This window comes from Cervus elaphus, chromosome 8, assembly GCF_910594005.1.
Source record: "Cervus elaphus chromosome 8, mCerEla1.1, whole genome shotgun sequence".
Classification (NCBI taxonomy): Eukaryota; Metazoa; Chordata; class Mammalia; order Artiodactyla; family Cervidae; genus Cervus; species Cervus elaphus.
In genome coordinates, this window is record NC_057822.1 from 7,452,683 (window position 1) to 7,473,367 (window position 20,685).

The 20,685-nt window shown below is 54.2% G+C and overlaps 1 protein-coding gene across 1 annotated transcript in view; it reads left to right on the plus strand.

Annotated features, from left to right (window-relative positions):
- The window catches only part of GRHL3 (grainyhead like transcription factor 3), a 35,912-nt gene extending 16,315 nt beyond the window's left edge, over positions 1-19,597 (plus strand). The window contains exons 4-16 of the mRNA XM_043909249.1: positions 1,511-1,856; positions 2,105-2,178; positions 2,647-2,800; positions 3,023-3,134; positions 4,819-4,913; positions 7,156-7,314; positions 7,869-7,947; positions 8,056-8,189; positions 9,882-9,916; positions 11,091-11,179; positions 11,924-12,009; positions 14,519-14,583; positions 18,662-19,597. Coding sequence (XP_043765184.1) covers positions 1,511-1,856; positions 2,105-2,178; positions 2,647-2,800; positions 3,023-3,134; positions 4,819-4,913; positions 7,156-7,314; positions 7,869-7,947; positions 8,056-8,189; positions 9,882-9,916; positions 11,091-11,179; positions 11,924-12,009; positions 14,519-14,583; positions 18,662-18,776 — 1,543 coding nt within the window. The 3' untranslated portion in view covers positions 18,777-19,597. The remainder of the gene's footprint in view (positions 1-1,510; positions 1,857-2,104; positions 2,179-2,646; positions 2,801-3,022; positions 3,135-4,818; positions 4,914-7,155; positions 7,315-7,868; positions 7,948-8,055; positions 8,190-9,881; positions 9,917-11,090; positions 11,180-11,923; positions 12,010-14,518; positions 14,584-18,661) is intronic.
- Positions 19,598-20,685: the final 1,088 nt, after the last annotated feature.

A 20,685-nucleotide genomic window follows, 5' to 3' on the forward strand; every position in this document is an offset into this window, starting at 1 on the left:
AACCCTCCCTGCAGCCTCAAGGGGAGGGGACACCTATGTTCCCATATTTCTTTCCCTTGGCTTTCTTAGGCCTCTGCCTGGCACTAGTGCCTCAGGGCATGGATGTTCCTTTTCTTATAGAGAGCGGCCCAGGCCATACTCATGGCCAGATGGGCACTGGAAGAATACTGCCCCCCCTTCTCTACTTTTCCTTACCACCAGTAGGCAGGGCTTCTGCTGAGAAACCTTCTGGGTTTCCTTCTCTCTTCCTTCTGGAAAGCCCAAACTGCTAAGGCAGGCACTGAAGCACTTGCGGCTGGCTTAGGGCCCTCCACTGCTACAAACAGTGGGTTTTTGTACATTTTCCTCAAAACTAATTTTTTTAAATGTTGTTAGCTTTTCTGATTGTAAAATACCTGCTTTTTATAAAGTGTTCAAATTCTATAGAAACATATAAAGTAAAAAAGGAAGGAAGGGGAGGAGGGAGGAATGAATTGGTAGACTATATAATGTATTTGTTCATTTGAAGAAAATTGTTTATAGGTGTATGACAATTTTAGGGAAATTATGAATAAATAAGTAGAAAATTCTAAAATGAGGAAGCTCAAGTTAATATCATAACTCCAGTAGCGACAGAGGTTGTTCTAAGAAAACTTACCATAGTAAAATATTTGACCAGCCAGCAAACAATATTTGTGTAGTTATAACAAGTAAACTATCTACTGTTGAAACTATTTTTAAATTTAGTTTACTTTTTAAAAGCAAATTTGATGTAGTAATAAAATAAATACCCATATTGAGGCTGGCCCTTGAGAATCAGAAGTATGGTGGTGGAAATGGAAGACCAGCACAGTCACAGGAGGGCACCCGTTGATCACAGAATCATCTCATGATAAGGTCTGTGTGTTCACTCGGTGTCTCTGATTCTGTGACTCTCTGGGGCTCAGGTGTGAAAATCGTTTATCTGGCTCTTTTGACAAAGTGAGGACTGTATGCAAAAATTCTCTGGATTCTGTACAATGAAATGCATTAAAGACACTGTTATTTTTGCTTAAAAATACAAAGTAAAAAAATGAAAGTTTCTTGCAATTCTACTACTTTCTTATTTCCCTTAATAGTTTGGGATATATCCTTCCAGACCTTTTTCTCAATGTACACTATCTGTACTCACAAATACCCACTCTTGCCCTCACCAGGAATGACTCAGTACAATAATTTTAGTGTGGGGACATCTGACCCTGGATGAGGAATGAATAAACTTTCAGTTTTTAAATTACCAAGTACTGTAATGGACAAAGCAGGCATTTGCGCCCTGAACCTCGATCTGGTACCTGGTTCCTCCCTGCTTCCCTCTGTGACACACTGGGCCCGCTGCAGTGTCTCATTTCAGGCCCGTTGGGAAGACCTAACGTTACCTTGGATTAAAGAAGGTCAAATATGTCTGTGTGATGGTCACCCTGCAGTCCAGCCAAGGACCCCCTCTAGGCTCCAAGAAAAGAGGTGTACCCACTTATCCCCCCTCTCTCCTCAGGTACTACCATGGCATGGAATATGAGATGGACCTCACCCCTCTTGAAAGTCCCACGCACCTCATGAAATTCCTGACAGAGAATGTGTCTGGAACCCCAGAATACCCAGATGTGCTCAAGAAGAATAACCTAATGAGCGTGGAGGGGGCTGCACCCACGCCAGGCAAGGCAGCTCTCCTCCCCGCAGGCCCCAGCAAGCTGGAAACCGGCTCCGTGGACAGCTACCTGCTGCCCACCAGCGATGTATATGATAATGGCTCCCTCACCTCCTTGTTTGAGAGCATTCACGGGGTGCCTCCCACGCAGCGCTGGCAGCCTGACAGCACCTTCAAAGATGACCCACAGGAGGTGAGGGCCCACCCCCACACCCCTCCAGCATCCCTGGGTACACACATGTACAGAAGTGGAGAAGACAGATGGTCAGAGCTTTGGAATCACTGGGAGAAAGAGTTCTTGAGCTGAGGCAGGGTCGCCATGGACTTTTGTCCAGGTTGTGCACTGTACAACCTTCACAGTTGTATGTAGTGGCCCTGGGTTGAGGTCCCAATGGAAATGAATGTGAACATTTATTTACCCTGGATTGTGTTTCTCTACAGTCTCTGCTCTTCCCAGATATCCTGAAAACATCCCCAGAACCCCCGGGTCCAGAGGACTATCCCAATCCCAAGAGGTAAGTTAGCCTCTCTGGACCCTTGACCACTGGGCAGTGGGCAGGGGACTGCAGACAGAGCTTCACACTGTCCACAGAGCAAGCATCATCACCGAATGAAAAGAGAGACGTGAAGACATGTAAAAGAAAGAGTGATTTCTACATCCCTTTCCCAGGTTGTGACAAGCAGCTCAGAACTCAGCACCATGTTAGAAAATCTAGGTTCCACTGTTTCCTGGTCTCCCTGGAACTTGGTCACCCCTCAGGGCTCTCTCGTTTCCATTATTCATTATTCAGGAGGATTGTGCCTCCACAAAGCCATTAAATAGAAACCCTGAAAACGCGGAAATGGAGGCCCTGGGAAGTAGAGTGATTTAGTGAGGTCGCATGGTGAATCCATAGCAGAGCCTCAGGCTTCCTGCCCCACTGCCCTCTGGGATACTCCAGCCTGGGAGCCCAGCCTCACTGTCCTCTCCTGCCTCCCCGCAGTGACTTTGAGTATACCCTGGGCTCCCCCAAAGCCATCCACATCAAATCAGGCGAGTCGCCCATGGCCTACCTCAACAAGGGCCAGTTCTACCCTGTCACCCTGCGGACGCCAGCGGGCGGCAAGGGCCTTGCCTTGTCCTCCAGCAAGGTCAAGGTACGTTGGCCACCCTGGGACTGCTTGGGAAGCGGGCAGGGTGGTCAGGTCAGCCCTGCCTGCCGGGGCTTCCAGGGAGAGGGTGTGGTTAGAGGACTGCCCATTGCCAGGGAAGGGGGGCAGCCCAGCCAAAGGGCAGGGCCGCCTGACCCTGGCTCCGGGAAAAGAGGTTGCCCAGGCCTCTCCTGAGGCAGGGGGTCACGGTGACCACTGTGCTTGCAGAGCGTGGTGATGGTGGTCTTCGACAATGAGAAGGGCCCAGTCGAGCAGCTGCGCTTCTGGAAGCACTGGCATTCACGGCAGCCCACTGCCAAGCAGCGGGTCATCGACGTGGGTGAGAGCCCGCTCACACCCTCCACCCCAGTGTCTCTCTCTCTGACTCTCTGTCTCACACCTCTCTCTCACACACACACACACTCCAGTCAGGCCTTTCTTGCTGTCCCCCTTTTCCCCACCCACTTCTGACCTCTGCAGGGCTTATTTCTGACTCCAGCCGCCTGCCTGGCCCCTGTCTCCAGGTCACAAGCTGTGGGGTTTGCAGGGATTTGCATGTTGACTGGAAGCAGTGACCTCTTTTCTTTGTTGCTTTGGGATAAACAAGGCTCTGGGGGCCCCAGGAGTACCACATAAACAGACCCCTGGGGTGCTGGCCGGCCTGTCCCCATCAGGGGTCTTGGCCAGTTGAGACACAAATGCATGAGATAACTGTGCGGGCAACGGGTGAGCTGGGAGCTGGAAGCACAGTGCCAGGGCAGCTCTGCTTTGGAAGCTGGAAGCTTTGTGCTTTGTTGGTGGGCAGGGAGCCAGGGAAGGCCTCCTTCTGTGTGCCGCCAGTCCCGGCCCCGAGACGGGTGGGAGGGCAAGCCCATCCTCGGATCTCCAGGCCCGGGCTCTGTCACTCTCTTCCTGACGTGTGACCTGTGTCATCCCCTTCCTGAGCCTCGGCTTCTTCAACTGTCACCTGGGAAAATACCAGCCGCCCCATCTGCCTGCCGTGCAATTTCTGCCTTGGAACCATGTGTGCTAGAGAACATGACACAAATAGGGACGATTCAGTGACTTCTCTGAGAGGCCAGATGGCACAGTGGTTAGGAGCCTGGGCTCAGGAGCCAGAGAGAACTGACCTCCAGACCTTGCTCTGCCTTTTATCGGCTGTGACCAGACTTCTCTGAGCTCTGTTCTCCTCATGTGTAAGCTGAATATTCATAGCATTGCTGTGAGGATTAACTGAGGGCTTGCCGTATGGTAAGTGTATAGCTCAGTTCAGTTCAGTCGCTCAGTCGTGTCCAACTCTTTGCGACCCCATCGACTGCAGCACACCAGGCCTCCCCGTCCATCACCTCCTGGAGTTTACTCAAACTCATGTCCGTTGAGTCGGTGATGCTATCCAGCCATCTCATCCTGTCGTCCCCTTCTCCTCCTGCCTTCAATCTTTCCTAGCATCAGGGTCTTTTCAAATGAGTCAGCTCTTTGCATCAGGTGGCCAAAGTATTGGAGTTTCAGTGTCAACATCAGTCCTTCCAATGAATATTCAGGACTGATTTCCTTTAGGATAGACTGGTTGGATCTTCTTGCAGTCCAAGGGACTCTCAAGAGTCAAGTGTATAGTAGTACTATCATTTATTTAATGTTACAAGTTCAATACTGGTAGTACTGATTTTACTATTGTTATGACTACCACTGTGACTTCGATTACCATTTTACCTAGGAGATCTCCTAAATCACAGTCCCACTGAAAAGAATAAGCTCCACCCCAAAATCATGTGGGCCCTGGCCTAGTTGGCAAAGTTAAGGAGTCCCTCTGGGATTTGGGCAGATCTCCTTCCCAGGCTGGACCTCAGTTTTTCCATCCGTAGCCCAGGGCACAATGAGTAACTTCCTCCCTAGTTTGAAGCATGGTTCTTGGGGGAGAGAATCAAGTCCCTGCCAAGAACGGGGTCCAGCCCCTAATGACCCCTCCCCATGGTGCCCCCAAATCCCTTGTCTCCTGACTCTCCTCTGGTCTCCTGTGGTTTCAGCCGACTGCAAAGAAAACTTCAACACTGTCCAGCACATTGAGGAGGTGGCGTATAACGCACTGTCCTTCGTGTGGAATGTCCATGAGGAGGCCAAGGTCAGTGCTGGGGGCATGGCTGGGATGGGACTGGGCTGCCAGCAAGTCCCAGGAGAGGGACTGTCCCTAGGATGGTGGTAGCTGCTCCAGTGAGGGCACCAGGGAGGAGGCAGGATACAGGAGCGAAGGAGAAGCCCAGGCTCTAAGCTAGAATGGCCGGGCCCTTATCCCACCTCCGTGACCTTGGACAAGTGCCTCAGCTGAAAATTGGGAGTGTGACCTTAGCGTGAATGGACAGGTTGGCATGAGGCTCAGGTGAGATAAGAGAAAGGCAGAGCACAGCCTGGTGCAGAAGTGGTGGCTGTTGTTATTAGTCCAGTCCACCCATTTGCCAGATGGGAAAACTGAGTCTTGTGCAAGCCACACGGCAAGCTGCTGCTGCTGCTTGGGTCTCCTGACATGTGAGCCAGTGCAGAGTGTTGCAGGAGGAGTGCTGTGGAGTCTGATAGATGAAGGCTGAAGTCCGTTACCTCTCTCATGGAGCCCATAGGAAGGGAAGAGCAATCTGCCTCCTAGAGTTGTGGTGAAGATCTGAGGAGATCATGTAGCATGGAGCAACGGGCACTTTGTATGCCAAGCCCATCGGAGAGGCCTGAGAAATGGAGCCTCTGGCAGTATTTTTTTCATACCAGTGATGAAGCCACGTAGTGCTTGAGACCAGCCTCACGCTCGCCGGTGCTGCCGGGTCCCTCTGAGTCTCGGTCTTCTGTTTGGACAGGTGGTATCGCAGAACAGGCACTAGTCAGAGGGTCAGGGGCTGGGTGACCTTGGGTGTGTCCCTTCACCAGCCTGGGCCAGGCCTACCGCATCAGACCAAGTTTGGGTCAGGCTCGTGGCAAAGTCCCTTTGGCCTGGGAAAGCCAGGGAGCTTATCCCTGCCTCCCTGCCACCCCACCTCCCCTCATGGGGCGGTCCAGGCTACCCGGAGAAAACCAAGGTGAATGGGCTCTGAAAACAGCAAGGAGAGGCACAAAGGCAAGGGATTATTATTATTCAAACAGACACCCGGGACTGGGGAGGAGCTGGGGCCTCCAGTTCAGGGAGTGGGGGAAGAGTTTCGTGGGAAGGGAGCGGTGGGTTTCGGTGGGGATTTTCTCACAGCCTCTTAAGCCCCCAGGCTTGGGTCTTTGTCAGGTGTGAGCTGGGTGGGGGCGGCAGCAGGGCTGAGCTGGCTGAGGGGGAGGTATGTCTGGCATGCATCTGGGGGCCTGGCCCCCAGCAGCCAGGGAAGGAAGGGGGTCAGCTCCAGCACCACCCCACCCCCACTTGTTCAAGTCAGGATCGTTTCCAAGGGAAGAGTCCCAACGAATAGGGGCCAGCCTGGAGTGGGTTCTGGCCTGGTGTCCCATGGAGGAGCCAGCAGTAGGCAGTCAGTAGGTGAACTTGCTAAGAGACGTCCAGCTAAGACTGACCCCAGGCTACCATCAGCTGGACACAGGCTTCTGGTTGAGACTCCCATCTGTCCCACTCACAGCAACAGTTATGAAATATCCAAGCCCCCTAGGTATTCTGCCACCCTCACAGCCACAGGAGGTAGGTTTAATTGTCCCCATTTTGCAGATAGAGAAACTGAGGCTTCGTGAGGTTCAAGAACTTATCTAAAGTCACATGGCTTGAGGGGCAGAGTCTGAGTGGCCCCGCGTCCAAGCTCATTCCTCTGCCACCCTGCCCAGCTCCCTGTGGAAGCATTAGCGAGTCACATACATGCTCAGAGCCTCTGTCTCCTCGGCTGTAAAACGGGGGTGACTGGTTCAGCTGTTGCTCGTGCTGGTCATTCAGGGGCACAGGCACATGTGCCACCCTCTGTGGCCCTGGGCAGGGAGGTGGTGGGGAGGGGATTTGGGCCCTTCTCTACCTTCTTGCTCTGAGTTGCAAAAAAAAAAAAAACAAACGAGGCTCTGGATTTTAAATTCCTGAAGGACCCTTAATCTCCCTCCCTGGCCCTTGATCCTTTGGGCTGCCCCTGGCAATCTAGCGGGAGCTGCATTGTCCACTGGTGACACCCTGAGCTCCAGCTCCGGTTCCCTTATACGCTCCCTCCGTCGCCCTCGGACAGCGGCCCTCTCGGAGCGTGGGTTTTCCCTGGAAAAGAGAGGTGGTGAGGTTTGCCTTCCGGGGGCGTTGTGAAGTTGAGGGTGCCCACCCGGTGCCCAGTAGACTCCACGGTCTTCAGGGAGGCCGTGGGACCGCAGGTCTGGGGACCTGGGCCGGCTGTTTAGCGAGCTCCCGCCTCTGTCCCCAGGTGTTTGTGGGCGTCAACTGCCTCAGCACAGACTTCTCCTCCCAGAAGGGGGTGAAGGGCGTCCCCCTGAACCTGCAGATCGACACCTACGACTGTGGCTCCGGCACCGAGCGCCTGGTGCACCGCGCTGTCTGCCAGATCAAGATCTTCTGTGACAAGGTGGCCGGGCAGACCCTCCGCGGAGCCCTGGGCGGGCGGGCCAGCCCGACCCGCGCGCCCTCCTCTGCCACGCTGGGTGCACCTGCCTCTGCTGCTTGCTCTCTGAGCGTCTGTGTCTTCGTGTGCTTGTCATCTGTCTGTCTGGCTCCCTGTGGGTGTATTCTCCTCTGCTCAACCCTTCCCCTTTCTACGCATCTCTTTCTAGGTCTCTGTACAAAGCTCTCCAGGTTTCTTTTGCTCTGTGTCCGTCTTTTTCACGTTTCCCTTTCTTCTTCCCTCCCTCTGAGTTCCTTTCCCGGTTCCCTGTGTCTGTCTCTGTTCCTCTCTCCCCACACCTCTCTGTCTCCCTCAGTTTCCTTTCTCTGTCTCTCTGTTTCTCTGTCTCCCAAGCCTTTGCTGACCTCAGACAGGGCTGGGGCACGCTGGGCCGGGTACCTTCCCGTTTCCTGATCTCACCCTGGGAAGAAAGCAGCCCTGGAAGTCCCATAGTTGCGAGGAAAAGCAGCCAGCCCTCCCGAGACCATTGGTGACCCCCGGCCCCCTGTCTCCCACAGGGAGCAGAAAGGAAGATGCGGGATGATGAGCGGAAGCAGTTCCGGAGGAAGGTCAAGTGCCCCGACTCCAGCAACAGTGGTCAGTGGGCCTGGGCTGGGCTGGGTTGGCGTGAAGGGGAGAGGAGACGAGAGGGCAGAGGCATGAGCAGAGGGACCTCCAGGCACAATGCCTTCCTTTTCCCACTAGGCATCAAGGGCTCCCTGCTAGCCGGCTTCAGGGGCAATGAGACCACCTACCTGCGGCCTGAGGCGGACCTGGAGACCCCGCCAGTGCTGTTCATCCCCAACGTGCACTTCTCCAGCCTTCAGCGTCCTGGAGGGGTGAGGGTCTTGGGCTGAGAGAGGGTCTGGGCCTCTGGGTGGGGCCGTCTTAGCAGAGACCAGCGGGGAGCAACCTGCCACTTAGCAGGACAGGCCAAGTTAGAGGTTGATAGGTCCTGACATCACCAAAATGGAAATATCTTTATTGAATCCCAGGGGACTCAAAAAATGTATATACAGTCATATAAGTTCAGGGACCTTTTCTACTGAACAGTGCTCATGAAGAAATGAGCTTCATACCCATTGAAATGTTCACTCTTGGAGCACACACGGGTGGCTTCTAATGTCTGAGCCCCAGGTTAGAATGCAGCCGCGTCGGAGCTGGGTGGATGATGATCGTCTCAGCAAAGCTTGTGAGGCTCACTTTACACTGGGCGCTGCTCTTAGCGCTTCCCACGCGTCCTCTCCTTAACCCTCATCACCTCCTTATGAAGTCGGTAAAGTCGTTCTCCCTGGGTTCACGGGATGGAAACTGAGGCATTGAGACCAAAATCACACAGGCCGTGGCAGAGTCAGGACTGGAGCCCAGGCAACCTGGCTTCAGAGACAGTGCCCTTCACCACGGGTCACACCACCTCTCAAGACAGGGAGCCGCTCACCAAGCAGCTTGCCCGGCCAGCCCTTTGCTGCGTCATCTCGTTTCTCCCTCACAGGCATCTTTTGAGGTAGAGGCTGTTATCCCCATTTTTCCCGACAAGGTCACACAAGTCAGCGGCAGAATCAAGATCCCAGAGCCTGCCTGTTAGCTTGCTTCCATATTATGCAATTCGACCGTTTCCACCTGTTGAGCTCCCCATTTAGGTGGGCATGTTTACAGAAATGGCCATCAGTTCACAAAGGCATTCAGTACATTGACTCCGGACAATAAGATCACTTATGGAGCAGCCAGTCCTGATGTCAGCCTTGGCGCACGTTTAAAGCCTCTCTATGTCCGCCACACCCCCTTCTCTGCCCTGAAGTAGTTCTGTGGCCCCCATAGCACAGGAGGCTGCATTAACCCACTCTCCCCCCAACCCCAACCAGAGGCCTCAAGTAGGGAGACGCCCACTTGAGCGATGGAAGTCCCCATCGCCAGGCTGCCAGCTCTCCTGTGGGAGGAAGAAGTGGGAGACCAGTCCTTGTACCTGTGAGCCTGGGAGACCAGTCCTTGTACCTGTGAGCCCGAGAGAGGGGACCCACGGAGCGGAAAGTCCCCGTCCTGCCTCCTGGGGGGTTGCCCTGGAGACGGCCCTCTCGGGGCCTGGGTGTCTTACCCCGCAGGACCAGTGATGGCTGTCCAGGGGCACAGGACGGCTCAGCAGACAGCCTCTTCCCTTCCGCTCGCGTTCCCTCAGCTCCAGCTGCCTAGTTACCAGCTGCAGGCCGGCCTGCAGTCCCAGCCCCCCCAGGGGAGCTGGGACTCACTGATTCTGCCGCCATCCCTTGAGCACCTCGTGTGTTCACCGAGTCCTGACTCATCCAACTTGGGCTTGGTGCTTCCTTTCAACTCAAGGTCTCAGCTCACTTGAGGGGACTTATCTGAGGAGAACAAGCTGGAAAGGCATTAGAACTGCCTCCCCCGCGCAGCCCCCCACAAAGATTGTTTGTCCCAGAAAGCCTCCAGCAGCTGAGGGCTCGCCTCGTCTTCCCGTGTGTGTGTGTGTGTGTGTGTGTGTGTGTGTGTGATGGAAAACGTCTCCCTCTTCCTTGCAGGCAGTGCTCTCAGCGGGACACGGCAGCTCCAACAGGTATGGAGAGAAGCAGCCAAGGGCCTCACCTCCCTCCTGCCGCGGCTCGTTGGCTCCCAGCCTGCCCTTCCCTTTGCTGTCCCCCAAGCCAGAGGCTGGGCCCAGAGGAGGCACCCGGGAGACTCTGCCCCCAGCCCCCAAGCTAGACTCACTCTCCTTTCTCACTGAAACTGCCCGAGTTTTTATGGGTTTGTTTTATTTGAAAAGTTGGCGAATCTTTGGCGAGACACCTGCTTGTAAAATGGGAAAGAAAAAGCCTCCGAGATGGGGGTGCAGATTTGGAGCGTGAGGAGGGCAGCTGTGCGGGAGGACTGAGGGGGAACCACCCTGCGCCTACCCCCCTCCCCCCCCGCCCCAGCAGACTCCAGGAGGCCCCAGGAGGGGCCAGACCCTTGCCTTCCGCCTAGGATGGGCCTCTGCGTCCTTCCCTCTGTCAGCTACAGTCGCTTCACCACTTTCAGCTTCAGCTAGAAATCTGTCAGAGGAAAATGGGCTCATGAGGATGAGGCAGATATGAGAGGCGGCATGGAACAGAACCTCTGTGAACAGGAAAGCACTTTATGAAGATCACGTATTGTTGGTATCAGTCTCTTCCGTATAAAAGGAAGTACTTTCACACCAAATTCACTTATCACCTCACAACAGCCCCAGTGAGTCAAGCAAGCAGGGGTTATTGCTTCACTTTATAGACAAGGAAACTGAGGCTCAGAGAAGTGAAGTGACTTGCCAGAGGTCACACAGCTATGAGTTAGCAGAGGCAGGCTGAGACCTACAGCTGACCTACTCCAAAACCCACAAGCTTCCCTCCTTCCACTGACTCACATCCAACTTGATTCTTTCAAAGAAGAATAATGTTGATGATGAAACAGTAGTCCATATTTATCGAGGCCCTACTGTGGGTCACACAGTGTTCTAAAAGTGGTGTGCATTATCTCCTTCAACTGCACAACTTTAGGAAGCGCCCCATTATAGACAAGGACCCTGAGAAGCTGTCACCCAGCTCGGGAGGGGCAGGGCTGGGACGTGAACTCATGCAGGCCAGCTCCAGAATCTGCTGCTTTACCTCTGTCCCACTGCTTTGTGCCCACCCTCTTAGGGTCTTCTTTGCCTCTGGGCCCATCAGCCTCTGGGATCTCCCCGGTTCCTCACAGGCCTCTTCCTGCCTTCCCCACAGGTTGTCTCTGAAGCGCCCCTGCTCGCCCTTCGCCGAGGAGTTTGAGCCTCTGCCCTCTAAACAGGCCAAGGACGATGATCTGCAGAGAGGTAGCCTCCCGCCCACCCCTGCCCCAGCTCCCCACGAGGCCTCCCCAAAGCCTCCACCTGATCCTGGTCTAGGCAGCCAGGGCCGTACCGCCTCAGCGGGGAGGGCTTGAGGGGTTCTTTACTCTCTGGGGCTGGGGCTGGGCCAGGATTTGAGAGAGGGGTGGACAGCCATGGAGCTGGAGGACTTCTGCCTGCTCTGACCTTGGTGGACGTGGGTGTCCTGGGGCAGCTGTAAGGCAATAGGCTTGTGTTGTTCTCTGATAGAGGGAGGAGTGGGTGGGCTTTCCATACCTGGCGTTCTGGCTTTGACACAGTCTGTGACTTCCTGGGAGAGGGGGACTGGAGCTAACCATCAAGAAGAAACCAACCACCAACTAAGATCAAAAGCTTCTAGCAACCTTGAACTGAGCCTTGCACCCTACTTGGTGTCCTATCAATACTGCCCACAACAACTCTGAAATAGCAGGTGGAGCTGCCTCCATTTTCCATCTGGATAAGATGGGGCTTAGTGATGTTAAAAGTACTTCTTCAAGGTCACAGAGCTGGCAGGTGGCAGGGCAGGGATTCAAACCCACCAGAATCAGCAGAGTCTGAGGAAGTGCGGGGGTCTACAGAGCCAGGTGGGGTGTTTCCCAGCTGGGGACAGACCCTCAGCAAGGATTTGCTCTTTTTGCAGAAATTAGTCTTGGGATAGCCCCCTAGATGTCCTCTTGTGCCTCTAAAAGCCACCCCTTTGCTTCTCAGTTCTGCTGTACGTGCGGAGGGAGACTGAGGAGGTATTTGACGCCCTCATGTTGAAGACCCCGGACCTGAAGGGGCTGAGGAGTGCGGTAAGAGGCCTAGTGGACCCCGCCCTGCCCTGGCTGCATCCCGCTCTGCACTCCCATCTCCCTGCCATTCTTCACCATCCAGTTCTGATTTCCCACAGGAAGACTCCAGGAAAGAATATTCTGGAACGTTAGCTTTCTGCTGGCCCACCCATCCCGCCCCATCTGAGGGCGCCTGTGGGGCCTGGCTGTGGGGTGGGGGTATGGGGAGGTGTGCCTCTGAGATGTTATCTCCCAACCAGACCCTTGGCTCCACCCGGGGAGCCGCACACACCATAAATCCTGTTTAATCTGATGCCTGCTGTCTGACAGGCCAGAGCTTTTTGTTGGCTTTGCAAACCTGTTTCTGTTTTAATGGGAATGAAACCCCAAAAGGCCAGGCCCCAAAGATACTTTTTTTTTTTTCTTTCCCGGAGGGCCTCATTTTTCCAGCTTGTGGTTGGCCGGGGAGGCACTGGCTGGGGCAGCTGAAGGTGGTGTCTGGGCAAGGAGACCTTCCCCAACCCCCCGAACTGCCAGAGAGCGGGTGAAATAGCCCTAAAGAAAACCCACAGCAGCTCTGTGGTTGAGCTAAAAAACTGAGCAAACACAGCCTCCCCTGGGCCTGCTATGCTGACAGGTTGAACCATGCAGAAAAGCTAGGTGGTTCTAAGATGTCAGGATGGGGAAAGAAAATGAATGAAAAAGCACAGCTCCCTTTTATTGACGACCCACTATGTGGCAGGCGTCCTGTCAGGCACGCTGCATTTGCTAGCTTACTGCGTTGATCTAACAACCCTGAAAAGTGGGTGCTAGTAGTGATCTCATTTCCCATAAGGAAATAGTCTCCCAGAGGTCAGGTGATGTGCCAGGATTACTAGAAGTGGCAGAGCTGAGGCTCCAACTCGAACTCTCTCCGATCTGCTGTGTTACCCTAGTCTCTTCACACTGCGTCAGCCCGGCTTGGCACCAGGCCCAGGAAGTGGGGCTCACAAGAGGCCATTAACGTCACTAGAATATAGACTCCAGATCTTTGGGTCAGAGAGTACCTTAAGGAGTCAGCTCCCCATCCGGTTCCCAGACTCTCTCCTCAGTGACTTTTCCAAGTGGATGCCCACTCCTGACTGTATGCGTCAAGGATGGGGGGCTCATTGCCTGGGGGGCAGCCAGACAAAGCAGTTGTCTGTACAACATATAGTTGGAAAGTTCCTAAATTCTTGCTTAGACTGACTCGAGACCTTCCTGAGAGCATCTAGCCACATTGCCACTACAATAAATAGTCTGAGAACTTTTCTTGCCTGGAGCAACCTCTGTCAGGGCAGAGACCAGCTAAGGAGCCGAATTGGCTCCTTTTCTTTAGGAAAGAGAGGAAAGGCCCAGAGTGGAGGACCTGAGCCTCGAGCCTGTGGCCTGCGCTTCCTGGCGGCTCCAGGGCAGCCAGCAGTCCTAACCAGCGCCATCTGACCCCACTCACGCCAGGGGCGGCGCTGGGCTGGGCCCTTGACCTAACCGTCTCAGTTCCTATGCAGAAGCACCCGTGTGTACATTCCCATCATGACCATTTTACAAAGGAGGAAACTGAGGCTCAGTGAAGTAGGGGGACTTGTTCAGAATTCGGCAACCCCAGGTGGTGGAGCTGGGACCAGATCAGTTCTGTCTGCCCCACAGGAAGTGTCAGAGGCCTGGGGACACCTGGGCCGATTGGCTGGGTGAGCCCAGCTAGGCTGCTGCGGCCTCTGAGCTGCAGTGTCCTCTCTGATAGACTGAGCTCCAGCATGCTGGGACGTGATAGGGGCTGGAAAGCCAGGCTCCAGGCTAGGCCTTGGGCACACACCTTATCTTCTCCAAGCTCAGCGTCCTCACCCATCAAATGGGGTAAATAATTCCTGCTAGGAAGGGTAAGTGGGTCATCTCCCCACACCTCACAACAAGACCATAGCATCCTCATCGCTCCACTTCTGAAATAATAATGACCATTTATCAAGTTCTGACATCTATTTAGTACATAGAGGAGCTGTCCTAAGTGTTGTACGCAGACCGGTTCATTTAATTCTTTCGGTGATGCTATGAGCTAGGCCTATTTCCACCTCCAGGATTGGTTTGCACAACTGGTCAGCCCGCTGGTGGAGTAGGGAGCCCTCAGCACTGGAATAATCCAGATGTCTGACCATGGCAAGGATTGAGGGGAAGTGATGGACACCCTATGGGATAGTTTACAAGCACTAAACATGCTATTTGTCAAGTTTGTTGTGATGTGGGAAAGCTTATAATATACAATTATAAGTAAAACTGTCTATGTGGGATATAAAAATACCTGTACACATGGCCAAAAGGCAGGAAGGGATACACTCAGGTGCTATTAGTGTTTATCTCAGGGACACAGGATTATGGGTGATTATCATTTTCTTCTTTGTATTTTTCTACAATCTGGGTATATATTTTATGATCAGGAAATTAAAAGTCATCATGTAAAAGACTGCTGTAAATTTAGTTTTTGGCAGCAGGCAGTGAATCCCCTGCCCTTCTCTTCCAGATCTCTGAGAAGTATGGGTTCCCTGAAGAGAACATTTACAAAGTCTACAAGAAATGCAAGCGAGGGTAAGTGCCCAGCACAGCTCTCGCTCCTCACCCCGCCTCCCCGACCCTGCGTCTTTCCCTCTAAAGCATTGGCTCACGGAGCTCCCAGCAGGTCCACTCTGCCTGGCAGAGGCCCGTGGCTCATGGCTGAGTTGTGCTTGTACTTGGCTTTGTGGAGAGGTGGAGGCGAGGTGGAGTTGGGGTGGAGAACACTCGGTCAGGCCAAGGCCGCCCGCAGAGACCAGACACTGGTCACTGTTGGGAAGGAGAAGGAAGCGCAGGGCCACGTGTCAGAAGTAACCCAGGTAACCCAGGCATTTGACCGTAATGGTGATGACGATCGTGACTGTCATTTACTTGACCACCCACCCACCACGTGCCGGATACTGGGTTAAGTTTCTGTCATTTCACCCTCGATCCACACCATGAGGTAGATCCCATTCCGCACATTTCACAGATAGACAATTGAGGCTCGGAGGTGCCAAGCAGCATAGAGAGCAGGAACAGTGGAGAAAGGCTCAGTGGCGGGGGGCCCAGCAGAGTTGCTCCCGAGAAGGAGATGCAGGCGATGAGTCTGGGATGGGAGCTGTGACTGGCTGTCATGTTGAGGGTACCCAGCCAGGGAGGCTCCACAGGCCTCCTCCTCCTCCAAGTCTGGATGAAGCTGTACCTTTCAGGGGGCTGGGCAATGCTTCCCATGTCCCATGGGCTCCGGGGCATTAGGGTTAGGGCCCACGGCAGCCTTGCTCTCTGCCCAGGAGACCCCTCCTCAGCAGGGGTGGTTTGGGGGGTGGAGTTGGAGGTGCACGTAGCGGCCACCTTTCCAGGCTTCTACCCAGCTTCAGAGCTGGTGGACCCGGTCTCTGCAGCCCTTGCTGCCTCGGTCACTTCGCCAGCCCAGCAAGGGAGACCCTGTGAGGCGAGGAACAGTGACTGCCACTCCTGCCGAGAGGACCCCGGACCGGGGCCCTGGGAACCAGCCCCCCGTCTCTGCCCACAGCTCCGGACACCCTAAGGCTCACTTCCGCTGCTCTCCCTGGCTGTCCCTGGGAGGTGCTCAGGCTTTGCCCTGTGGTGGTTGTCTGTGGCTCTCCTTTTGGAGGACTGCAAACTGAGGCAGGTTTTGTACGCAAGCTGAGGCCCCAGTCCAGCCAGGCCCGGGGGCCACCTCCTTCCTTACCAGCCGGCTTCCCTCATTCCGGCCCCTGCTGCCCTCTCCACTTTGGCTGCCACCCAGCCTCCCTCCCAGCCTCCCAGAGAAGGGCTGGCACAGGGGGAGGTGGGCAGCCTTGCAGCCCCTGGGAAAGGATCCTATGGTTTTGGTTGTATGTGTGTCTAGGGTTCTTTGTGTGTGTGTGTTTTTCCTTCTGAGTTTCGGTTTCAAACTGGGAACTGGAGCTCACACGCTCTCCGGAGCAGAATCCACCTCATCGTGGAGGGCAGGCTCTGCTGTGCCCAGACAGGCCCGGCCCCACTTCCCCTTTGGTGCCAGTGCCCACGCCCCTTGGCTGCCACCCCACCTGCTGCCACTGGCCTCTCTCACAGATCCCACTTGAGGCAGGCGGGCAGGCTGGGAAGTGCCTTTATGTAAGGTTCGGGCTGGGGGGGTGTGCACACAGAGATGCCCCACAGCCCCAGTGGCTGAGTTGCATAGTCTTTCCCTTAAGCCCCAACCAGACATTTCAACCATAATGATAATAACTTCCATTTGTGGAGCACTTCCTACTTGCCAGATGCTGGGTTAAGGAACCCACAAGCCTTGTCTCATTGACCCTTAGAATTTGCTATTTCTACAGATGAGGAAACAGGGCTTCAGGGTAGTCCCTGGGTGATAGAGTGAGTACCTGGCAGAAGGAATCCTGGCCTGTCTAAAACCCATGCATGCACCCACTATTTTATCTTGCCTCCTGCTTGTTCCTCTAACCGCTAAGCAATGTGCAAATAAAGCTTGTGGCCAGGCCAGCGGATTTATTTTCCTAGCCCCATAGCCCAGGGCATCACCCAGCGGCCTTTCAGAAGCACCCACACCCCATACACGCCCCAACCATGAAAACCCCGGGCCTAGGATCGTCTGAAATGCCTAAATGAGAAGACTACCCCAAAAAGTCTGTCAGGAGAGCAGAAGCCAGGCTCCTTAGCTGCCTCCCTCATCTTTGGAGCAGGCTATTGTCATCACTGGCCTCGTTTATTTTCACAGAACCTTCCAGAAAGTCCTTTGGACAAAGGTAGATACAATCAGCTTTACAAGCACTGCTGAGTGCTTGAAAGATTAACAAATACATTGTTTTTGCTGGCAGCTGGCCAGGGGTTCTCTGTGAACCAGGACAGAAGACAGCCTGAAGCTGGCAAGTGACACAAGGCCCACATTCTGGGACAAGTCCCTGCCTCTAGGGCCCGGTTGTCATTGACCCCTGAGGGGAAGAGGTCTGGGGGCCTGTCTGGGATCCCTTATGTGCGGGCATGTGCTCTGGGCCCGCTGGGAGGCCGTGCCTGAGAGGTTGGTGCACACAGTGCCCTTAAGACAGTGCCCGGCACCTAGAAGCACTCAATAAAGGCAACTATCAGAAACTAACAAAAAGCCCCAACACTGACAAAGCACTCACCCCTCCAGCCCCAGCCCTGGTCTCTTCTGGTCTGTCTGCATCCTCCAGACCAAGACCCCTCTGAAATGACGGCACTGCACCCAGGACCCGAGGAAGCCAGATCTTAGAATTAGATGCTGGCAGTCAGCGCCCAGGCCTCGGAGCCTGAGCCCAGACCTCCTTCCAGAGAGCAGCAGCTGCTCAAGGCTGCTGCAGAGGTGACTGGACACAGACCACAGGCTTCAGCTTCCCTGTCTCCGTTGCCTCTCCTGAGCTGGGGGATCCAGGGAGGACAAGATCATGCCTCTCCTGGGACCCCCAGGAAGCAGACAGCTGGCTGCCGCCAGGAGTAGCAGCCTGGGCCTCTCAGCCCCACTCCTGCCCAATGCAGATCATCTTGCCTGATCTTGAACTCTCCCCCAGCCCTGGATTTTACCTTCCTTTTATATGCCCCTTCCTAGATTGTATTTATAGGGTTTTATTGTTATTTTTCTTAAAAAAACAATGCAGTGGAATGAGACAAAAGTCCAGATTCCAGTTCTGCCATTTCTAGCTGTGCGACCCCAGGCAAATGAGTGCCCAGCTTCCCCATCTGTGAACTGGAGTAATACGGTTATCCGGGTTCATTCTCCCAGGCCCTACTAGATTTGACACTCCTAGAGGGAGGGACCTGGGATCTCTGTGTGTGGGCCCCTGTTTTTGTTTGGAATAAGGCCTTGCACTTGGCAAGACCTCAGCAGATGCTGGTGAAGTGAATGAGGGGAAGCACCCACCCCCAGCACAAACAGGAAGCTGTTGTGCACAGGTCAGGTCACAGCCCGCAGGTCCTTCACGGGGGACGCGGCGCCTGGAGGGACGCCCTTGGCTACACTATGGCCTTGAGGCTCTATGGCCCCAGAGGCTCTGTCCCTCTCAGGTTGGCCCAGGTCCTTGTCTGAAGAATGTGAGGGGGAGAGGGCCCTGACCCTCAAATCTGTGGTGGCATCTCTGAGATGTCAGCTTCCTGGGGTGGAACTGAGGGGCCCCTTGTGGCACCGGCTTGGGGATCAGGCAGACACCCGGGGTGACATGTCGCCGCCTCCTGTTGAAACCACCCCTCATGGGCCCACCACCACACCACCTGCACTTGAGCGCACACCCCGCGTCCAAGTGCGTGGCCTGGCCTGGTAACTAAGGAGCGCTGTGTCTTCCCCACATCTGTGTGTTATTTGCTCACAAGTGTCCACACTCACTGCGTGTGAGGAGAGGCAGTCTGGTGCAGTACGTGAGGCGCGGCCGCAGCAGGTCCGAGTTTGAGCTGGGCTCATCCCCTGGGGAATTGTGTCCTCCCCAGTAAAAAGGGGCAGTGAATGCCCCCCTGTGTGGGCTGTTCTGAGGGTCAGAGAGCAAGTCCAAGAGGTGCTGGAAGTGCTGGGGGCCCCCACAGATAGTCACCATGTCTGTCACCCTTCACTCAGAGGCCCTGTGGGGGAAGAGGCCTTTCACCCTCTAAGCACACCTCTTCTCTCCTCTCCCAGAATCCTGGTCAACATGGACAACAACATCATCCGGCATTACAGCAACCATGTCGCCTTCCTGCTGGACATGGGGGAGCTTGACGGCAAGATTCAGATCATCCTCAAGGAGCTGTGAGGCCTGCGCACCCACACCCACGGCCTCTTGACGTGGGCTTGCAGGCGGGGAGCCAGCTGGGCAGTGGCCCCGAGCCATACACGACCTCTCCTCAGGCCCCAGTGCCGTTACTTGAACATCTTCCCTGAAGAGGCTCTCGACCCACAGACCCACAGACATCAAGGCCCGGAGGGGCCCTGGGAGGGGTCCTGATCTGAAGCCCCACCTCGTGCTTGAATCCACTCTCTGAGCTTCCGGCCAGACGACGTTGTGTCCGTTAACCAGCCCAGCGGCCTGTTTGCTCCTCCTCAGACCTTCTCCCCAGCCCATCGCCCTCAGGCTGCCCATTCAGGTTGGGGACGCCAGCCCTGTCTTCCCAAGCCGACTTGACCCTTGGACCCACTTTTGACTCTTCCATCAACTTCAGACCAACGAGTGCTCACCCTTTGGTCACTGAGTTAACTGATAAACACTTGACTTTCCAGTGCAAATGACTTTTAAAAAGACAGTGTAGTGGACACACTCTCCACATAGACTTAACTTCTTCAACACAGGTTGGAAATCAGAGCTGATCGACTAGGGCAAAGTGGCCTCTGTGTGGAACAGCCTCCATCCCCGTTCACTGTTGTATACATTTCTTATTTACAATTTTCATTTATGTTATATATATATAAGTATATATTGTATATATAAGCAACATTTTATATTTTTCATGGATACATTTTTATCATTTCAAAAAATGTGTATTTCACATTTCTTGAATTATTTTTTTAGCTGTTATTCAGTTATGCATTTTGTATACGCATGTGCTATTTAGTAATAAAATTCTCCGTATGTATTACTTCAAATGTCACACTAGTTCCCCTTGTTGAGAGTCTTCCAGGAGGAAAGGGTGGAAGTAAACAAGACCTCTCTCCTCTGTCCTGTGAGCAGTTTCCTTGGACTTGAAAGATGGCGGTCAATGCTGGGTCCTGGTGACCCAGCGGGGCCACCCTGCAAGGCCGAGGGTCCTGATTCCCATCGTGGGCCCTGTGAGGCCTGTCCTCTCTGGCCCCACAGGCGGAGTTCACCACCTCAGGATCACTGACCCTGGAGATGAAAGAGGCCTAGGATACCCTCGCTGAGGACCTCGCCATGGGGCAGTGGACAGAGCCCAGGGCAGAGAGTCATGGACCCAAGCTCTCCTGCCCACTGTGCCCCCATGCTCTCCACCAACTCACTCTTCCTGGAGCCGGCTCCTACCTGCTCAGACTCGATCGTGCCCTCTCCCCCCAGCTCTGCGGTCAGTAACGTCATTATGTTGGAACGAGTGTTTACGACACAGGAATTGACAAACGCTACAAATCAGTCTTCATTTCCCCTGGAGAATGGGACAAATCAGGGCATCCTTCCTTCCTTCCAGCTTACCCACACACTCCCCCCTATAGTCCTCAACTTCTTTGGCTGTAAAATGAGGGTCATGTTCTACCTGCGTCATCAGGTAGCTGTCATCTTTAGAGCCCCAGGGCTCACTGGTGGGTCTCGAACCCCCCAAAATGTGGGGCACGGGACAGCAGGCAGTCCTTGGGTGTCCTCCCCAGATTTCAGTCATAGCTGCTCTGCTTTTCTTCATGAAAGATTTCTCATATAAACTTTTGTCCGAACTAAAAATGTTTGAAAACCATGGATGTCCCCAAGGGCCTTCCAGCTCTGACAGCCAATCCAGAGTTCCTAATTCCCAATGCCCTGGGGCCAGGACTCAGGTCAGGCCAGGGAGGCCCAGCCCTAGCCAGAGAGCTCAGTAATCAAGATAAATCATTGTCCAGTGCAATGCTTTTTGAAATTAAGGCCAAAAAAAAAAAAAAGATAAAATATCAAAACTTTGAAGGGAGTGTCAGTATTGCAGATGTTTTCCTTTGGCCTCAGACTCCAGTACCGCTTCCCCGGCCCT